The following is a 7,956-nucleotide window of genomic DNA, read 5'->3' as shown; positions in this document are numbered from 1 at the left end:
AAAATGACTTTGTGAGTTCTTAGAAATTCCCTTGACAAGTAAGTTAAAGTATGTCTTCTAAAACAATAACACCTTGCCTGTAGTTTTCTTATAATTATACATATAAGTCATGTGATTTTTTAATGCTTGATCTTTTCAAGTTGATGACATACAACTTACAATAAAATTAAAGGATTATGAAAACTGATATATATATATATATATATATATATATATATATATACACACAATAAAAAAAGGACACTTGATAATGCTGTGTATTTGCATTTAATTAAATTTTACAACTTTGAATCAGCATGAATTGCAATGAATGGGTCTTCAGCAGAGTTACTAATAGAAATCTGAGCCTTGCCATCACTGGAAACATAGACTTTAATTCCTGTGCAATCTCCATTAATTTTATCTCCAGAAATGACATCACAATATGTGCCACCAGGAAGACCAGTTTGCAAAGTTGTTGACAATGACCTATAAAACAAAATTTGATATTTAAGTTAAATTCATTACAATCAAATATAAGAATTCAGATTCTCTCTAAAGTAAATGAACAGCTTAGTTTTTGTGCAATAGAACTTTAAGCAGTCAAGATCTCAATAAGAAGAAAATGGAAACACAGCGATCTTTCCAGTGGATGTGAACAGCACTCTCAGTACAATGTAATCATACAGAACACCTATCCATTCCTAGTTAGTGGTGACTATTACCAGACCATAAAAGTTGAAGAATAGCAGTGAAGATCTACAGGAATTGCTACCTTTAGATAAAAGTACTGCCTGTGGTAAACATAAATATTTTCTATTTGCTTTTTGTGAATTTATAAAAATACTTATTGCTTTAAAGAATTAAAATTGGAATTTTTCTTCAAAAAATATTTTTTTCAAGAGACCAAAAATCATTAGAATTAGAAGAAAAAATATTCTAGCATTTTTATGAAGAAGTATATATCTTGGAAGAAAAAACTATCTTGTATAAATTTATTTCAGTTCTTCTATGCAGAAAACACAGAAATTAAAGAATTAGCCATAGGCTCTTTTGGAAGAAAAAGAAAGACACATTACTTATTTATTTATTTTTGACCAATTAAATGTAATTTTAGCCTAACCTGAGCTAAACATGAGCAGAAGTTGGGGTGGGACTGAGACATTCCACAGCTGGCAGAGTTCTTCTGGCTGTAGTTCTCCATATGAAAGACTCATTAAACTATAAGAATAGGCTATCAGTATCACTAAAGAAAGGCCAGCAATGAGAAGCTTTAGAAGTAAAACTAAAAAAAATCTAGTGGGAATATCATTGGCCATAAGATACATTTCTAACACATACACTTTAAAGTAGTACTTGTCCCTGAGAGGTAGGAAGTGAAGAATATATAGCAAAGGAGCAGATAGTGGAGTAGTTGAGATACAGAGCTAAAAAAGATATTCCAGTACTAACATTGAGACTGAAAGCCATGTTCTTTTAGAGATTTTGCCATCCTTATATTAACTGTTGGTATATTTAGTAGCTCATGTAATATTAGCATAATATGCATAATATTTAGTACACAATATTGCATGGATGCATAAGAAACTCTAATTCAAATAAAAACCCTTATAAAAATAGTGGGGGTGGGAATAAATGCCATCATTATTTTTTTTCTTTACTTTTCTGATTTCTTATTTTTTTTGATTCCCTGACTTAAAGGATTTTAAAGATATGAAAAAAGTAAATGAACCTGAATAGAATAAAACTAGAACATAACAGTGTAAAAATTATTTAAAATTGATATCCACTTACCAGTCATCATTATTAAAGACAATGAATCCTTTGTTTCCTCTTCCAAAGGCCACTTGGTTGCTACCATTATCCCACCAGTTTTGAAAAGGCTGGCCATCAACCACATTTCGGAAAATAACCATGTTTCTAAAAGCACAGGATCATACAAAATGTTGACATTCTTAAACTCAAACATTTTAAAGTAAAATGTTAAGGAAAGTGTTAGAGGATATGTATTACTCTTACCTTATTTGGCGCCATCGATGTTCACAGACCCAGTCATTGCCACAAGTAGTGTCTGGATTAATAGTTACTTCTTTGATCACTCCATTATTATTTGGTGGTCCAATCCAATCATTAACATCCTTAATTTAAACAAAAGCAGATTTTTAACACACACACACACACACACACACCTTTTTCTTCCTTCATTACACCTCTCAATTAATTGGTCCCGCTACTTGTCTCTGCAGTGTTTTTTTTTTTTTTTTTTTTAAGAATAAATCAGATATAGTATTTTTATAGACCTTTACTGAGTTTTTATCATCTTTCTAAACTCTGGTTCTTTAGGTATCTTTCTGAATTATAGGAAAAGGATTTACTTTAGATATAAAGTCTCTGTAATGATGCTACATCTGAAATCTTCAGTTAGAAAGAAAACCCTCACTTAACTTTTAAAGCATCTTCATAACCTATTTCTCAGTTCAGTATTGAAATTGATATTTGGATTTATGTTTTTACCATACCCCTGATATTTTTCTCATTCTTACTTATCCTGAAGCAGTCTGTAAATTTTTAATTCCATAATGTATTTCATTTCATTCATCTTTTAAGATATTTTCCTCATTTAACTTCAACTCAGCTGAACCAATTCTTTGCATTCCATAAAACTTTTTTAAAAAATATTTTCATAATATTTATATTTCTGATAATAAAAACAGGAACCGATTTAAGTTCTTGATAAGTTTTAGCATGTGTAATCTTCATATCAACTCTATGAAATTGGGTACTTATGATAAGTATATATTTTATACCCTGTAACTTGTTCTTATTCATAAGTTTTTCTTTCTTAGTGTGTGGATATCTGTCCTATTACTGAATAGTTTTCATACTCTTTGAAAAAAAAGAGAACATAAATTTTATGTATTCAATATCCTTTCCATTACTAAAATCAGAGATTAGTCTTAGGTTTCCATTTAAATAAATACTTGATGTATAAATATTGAATGCAACAACCTCATGAGAAATTAAAACAAAATTACCTACTTTTGCTTGAGAAAAAGATATTTTGAACAAATTCAAAACTTACTTGTCCATTCACAAAGTTTCTTTGCCAACGGTAGCTTGACATTACTCGTGTAAATCCATAAGGATGAGCAAGCATAAATCCAACTGCCATTTTATACAGCCTAAAAGTTATAAAAATATATTAATATAGAATAGACTATTATTACTATCATTGAAAGGTGAGTTAAAGACATGTAGAGAGGTTTTTCTCCTACCTTGCATCCCAGAATGTAAGAATGGATGATCCTCCAGCTCCATGTCCTCGTTGGTTGTCATGGTTATCCACAAAGACTAGAGCTCTGTCTGAGGGCATGAAACCCCAACCTTCTCCCCAGTTCCTATTAAAAAAATAAATATTTTCATTCTTTTACAATGGGTTTAGGGTAATCTAAATCTGCATCTCTTTTTATGTAGCATCCTTAGATTAAACTCTCTAATTAATTATTCCATAGAATTTAGAGTTTTTGTAGATTAACAAATCTATAAATTCATTCTGTTTTTGTATATATGTAGAATTCCTTGTATCCATTCATATGTAAGATTTTTGTCATAAAATGGTTCTTTTAAAGATTTCAGGATATGCATTTTATGTGGATTTCTGAAGGGTTAATATTCATACCACATTGTACAGAAAGGCAAACTTGGTTAAAATGAGGCTTCAACACTTTATTCCTTTAGAATGAACACCTTAATGTTTCAAATTAAAGAGTTGAGAAAATGCATACTTATTCCATAGTTATGGCCAAATTGTAGGTACTTTATAAATGGTAGGATCCTCTGAAAATAATCTAGCTTTAATAGATTATAAGGAAACATTACTCAAATCTAGTGTACTCAAATAATAGATAGATGAAAATATTTAGGTGATGTTTTGGTTTCCAGAATACTTCCTTGTGACTGATATTCTAAATTAAAAAGATGATTAATTGTGGTTTAAAGAAGAATAACATTTATTAATAATCTACTTCTTGATTATGTAAGAAGGTTCTAAGAAGAAAACTCATACTGGAGTAGTATGTCTAATAGATCTGTAAAGTACTAAAAATGACAAATTATATTTACTTTAAGTAAGCCATCTTCTCTCCATTCCACCTGCGAATGACTGTGCCCAGTTTTGCACCATACTTGAATTCTGTCACACGGCCATTTCCAAAGTACTCACTACTTGTAATTGCCTCACCACCCAGATCAATCACCTGGTTGATACACAGGGGAAAATATCATTTTAATGTACAAACCTTTTAAAGTATTTTAATGAAAAAATTAATATAACATAAAAATAGCCTAAAACATCTATGTTATTTGAAATGCTTAAAACTGCTTTCATCACACTGAGATTCTTATTTTGTTTTGATAAAATATATGTCACAATATTGAAAGAGATATCTATGATGAAGTAACCTGTGGTCCTGTGAAAATCCTGATCTCATTTAGTCTTGCACAATAATTATATAAACATTAGTTCACACTATCATAGAACTCACTATCTGATCAATATTTCTCAATGCTCGATAATTATTAATACGTTTAATTTTCCAAAAAGAACAAAAACATAAACTTTCTCATTATTCCTTTTCTTTAGATGAAAAAAGAATTTGTTTCACAGAAAGGAAAATTAATTTCACTATAAACTTAGATAGCTAGTAGTTGTACAGTGAAGATTTAAACTCAGACTGGCTTAGAACAACAACTATGTACTTTTTGGTCTTGTATAATGGTCTCTGGAAGGTAGTAAATAGCTGTGATTTGTAGCCTAAATAAATGTTCTGTAGTTCCAAAGAACATACTTTGATAAAAAGTTAAACGGGTTATTTCTAAATAAAAATTTTAAGAATACTACAGTATATCAATGACTCAGCCATTAACCTACAGAAATTTCTTATTTAATTAAATCTGTCATTTATTTCCTAGTGAATGAAATGATATAGTTTTTATGCACATATATAGATGAATGTACCTCCTGGAAAATGAAAGGCCTGCTTCCTCCAGGGAACCAGTTTGTGTTTAGATTATGCAGTTTATCCAAAACTGCCTTTATGTCTCCAGGCCACATATGCTTAGAAGCATCCAGTCTGAACCCTGCTACACCAATATCAATGAGATGGTTCATATAATTGGCAATTTGGGTGCGCACATAATCTTTCTCCAGGGCAAGATCAAGAAGACCAACCAGACGACAATCTCTGACCTGTTGAGGTAAAAATTTTGTTGTTGTTGTTGTTGTTTTTAAATATCATCTTTCATCTGAGAATCCATTTGATCATTTATTCATTCATTTATTCATCAACATATATTTCCATAATTCATTTTTTAAATTGGGCTTTGGGAATATTGGCATTATTCTGTGGATGCACTTTGAAATATTTTCTAGCATAAAAATGGAGAAGGTAGAAAATGAATAGATGAGCTTTTTAATTGATTGGAGGAATTTATTTATTTATTTATCCTTCTGGAATTGAGGAGTAAACCCAGTGCCTTACACATGCCAGGCAAGTATTTTATCACTGAGTTCTATACCTAGTATCATGACTGCAGAATGCTTTGGATTATTGAGTTTCTTTTTTATTTTTATGCAGTCATGGTTACTTATTTTACCTAGGAATCTAAACTAGTGTTTAAAATCAGTGTTTAAGAAAGTTACATGTGCATAATTAAAGGCATAGGTAGTTCTTTATTCAGATCATTATTTTCAAAAGAAAATTACCTGATAAGCATCATTATAGCTCTCAATGCCGCCACTTGAGGTTTTACATTTACCATCATTAAAATCCCAACCAGAGTATGGGACTGCTGGAAACTCCCTATTTCCAGCATTGAAGTAGCTTCCACAAGTACTGCTTGTTCCTGCACCTCCCCCTTCACCACACATATGATTAATTACAGCATCCACATAAATTCGGACCTGAAAAGCAAAGGGTTTACTTCAGTTTTATTTTAGGTAAAAATCTGACACATTATTGATTAAACTTTACAGAATATTCATTAAAATCTAAAATATTTCTTTATTATTGCATAATTTCATTTTCCAATAAGACTAAAAAGTGAAGCATGAAAGTAAAATAATGTGAAATGAAGAGTGATAACCATTCTAGTGTCTGGTCATATATTTACATAAATGATGAATTGAGAAAAGCAGAAACTATGATAATTATTAAGAAAGGCATTTTTGAGGTGGTAAGAATCAGTTGACACACAAGAATGTATTAATTTTTGAAATTTCAGTGGATCACAAGGAAAAAGAAACAAGTAGCTTTTACACTCTGCTTAGGATCTGAAGAAAGGAAGATAGATATTGCCTATCATTACTCTCCTCACCATAAAGTGAAAATGACTATTTATTATTAAATAAAAATGATGGAGAAGAGTACTCAGGAATTTACTTGTAGATAAGTCACATAAAAATTATAGCAACTATTGTAATTGGAACTTCTAACACTTAATGAGGAATGTATTTAGCTATAAGGATTTAAAGTTGATGCCTTGCTTTACAAGTAAATTCTTCTTTAAACTTTAAATGGTCTTTTCTTTAGTAGATAAATGGAACATATAGGAGTATTTATAAAGGTTGAACATAAGGCAATAGTTCATTTTGAGTTACTGCTCAAGTATGAAGTAAAATTTTAAAATTCATGTGCCAGAAACTTTCTGCTCAAGAGAGAAAAAAAAATGAAGAAATTATCTTCCTATATAATATTTTTAAAGGAAACTTAAATTCACTTACACCAACATTGTTACACCTAGTCACCATGTTTCTGAACTCATCTTCATTTCCAGATCTTGTGCATATTTTATAGCTAATTGGTTGGTATCTTTCCCACCAAGGTCTTGAAGGGTTGTTAACAACAATATTTTCATTGGGTGGTGAGATCTACAAACAAAACAAACTTAATGATTATCAAATAATAGATTATTTTATATCATTAAAACCTCTAAAACAAATTAATAACCTAAAATTATTGCTGAATCTTTGTACATGCAGCTACATTACTTTATAACCACTCTAAAACATTAACAGCACAATAAAAATGTCCTGCTGTTATCCTGAAACAAAATATAAAGTTGCCACCAATACTAATTATTTTCTTCCTCAGAAAACTGTTTCAGAGGACTTATATGTGAAGTAAAATATTATCTCAGATTCACAGAAATGGATTGCCATTTTACTATATCATTTATCATAACCTCAAGTAAATGTTGCAATTTATGATGTGAACAATCTTTACCTGAACTCCTCCAAATCCATTGGGAGCTAAGTATCGCTCACATTCCTGAGCAATATCAACCCAGCGCCACTCAAACAAGTGGACCATAGAAGTCCTTCCCTGTTGAGTGTTTGGGGAGTACTGAGCCCAACAGAGCCCAAGGGCTGAAAGCAGCAAAAAGAACTTCATTTTGCTCTGAAGCTGCCACTGTTCTTTCTAGCAACTATTTATATTCCTGTAAAAAGAGCACATTTGACAAAGTAAATGTTAAGATAAATAAATATTTAGAGTACAAATACTGGAATGTGAAAAAGATTATCAATAATAATGTTAACTCAAGAGGTGAAGAACATTCGTATGATCTCCCAAGAAAATAACCTTAAATGACCTTTTAGAACTTAATGTTGTTCTTATTAAAAGAATATTAGCCATTTCAAATATCTAGCATGTGACATACATAAACAGTCCTCATTCATATATTATTTAGCTATAAATATATCTTATTTCTGATGTGCTTTACTAATAGAAAGAAAGTTACAATTAGACACAACTCAAGGTATACTCAAAATCTTGTTTGAACTATTTATCTGCAATGTTTGTAATATTTCAATTTCCAAAAAGAAACAAGACATTAATTTTCTTATCCTCCTTCCCACACACAAATTTTTAGTTATTTACATTTGTGCATTAAAATTTAAAAACTATTTGAAATTTA

The 7,956-nt window shown here is 30.3% G+C and overlaps 1 protein-coding gene across 3 annotated transcripts; it reads right to left on the bottom strand.

Annotated features, from left to right (window-relative positions):
* Positions 1–278: 278 nt before the first annotated feature.
* On the bottom strand, positions 279–7,430 carry LOC143642002 (pancreatic alpha-amylase-like). 3 transcript variants are annotated; one of them, XM_077110116.1, is made up of 10 exons: positions 7,263–7,430; positions 6,761–6,907; positions 5,744–5,941; positions 4,997–5,227; positions 4,102–4,235; positions 3,255–3,377; positions 3,062–3,161; positions 1,999–2,117; positions 1,774–1,899; positions 279–468 (listed from the first exon to the last, which is right to left on the bottom strand). In XM_077110116.1, the coding sequence occupies exons 1-10, from the start codon at positions 7,428–7,430 to the stop codon at positions 279–281; spliced, it is 1,536 nt and encodes a 511-aa protein (XP_076966231.1). The 3 variants fall into 3 exon arrangements, with proteins under 3 accessions (XP_076966231.1, XP_076966232.1, XP_076966233.1); XM_077110117.1 differs by having other exon boundaries at positions 5,159–5,227; XM_077110118.1 differs by lacking the exon at positions 4,997–5,227.
* Between the last annotated feature and the right edge of the window lie 526 nt (positions 7,431–7,956).

Source organism: Callospermophilus lateralis, chromosome 7, assembly GCF_048772815.1.
Source record: "Callospermophilus lateralis isolate mCalLat2 chromosome 7, mCalLat2.hap1, whole genome shotgun sequence".
Lineage (NCBI taxonomy): Eukaryota > Metazoa > Chordata > Mammalia > Rodentia > Sciuridae > Callospermophilus > Callospermophilus lateralis.
This window is presented reverse-complemented; position numbering and strand designations above follow the sequence as displayed.

What these genes read in the sequence shown, in the direction of transcription:
- LOC143642002 (XM_077110116.1), bottom strand. Translation starts at nt 7,430, where the DNA reads ATGAAGTTCTTTTTGCTGCTTTCAGCCCTTGGGCTCTGTTGGGCTCAG. An exon ending in ATGGATTTGGAGGAGTTCAG is followed by an intron (nt 6,908 to 7,262) that starts GTAAAGATTGTT and finishes TTTTGTTTGTAG; the next exon opens with ATCTCACCACCCAATGAAAA. An exon ending in CTAGGTGTAACAATGTTGGT is followed by an intron (nt 5,942 to 6,760) that starts GTAAGTGAATTT and finishes TTTGCTTTTCAG; the next exon opens with GTCCGAATTTATGTGGATGC.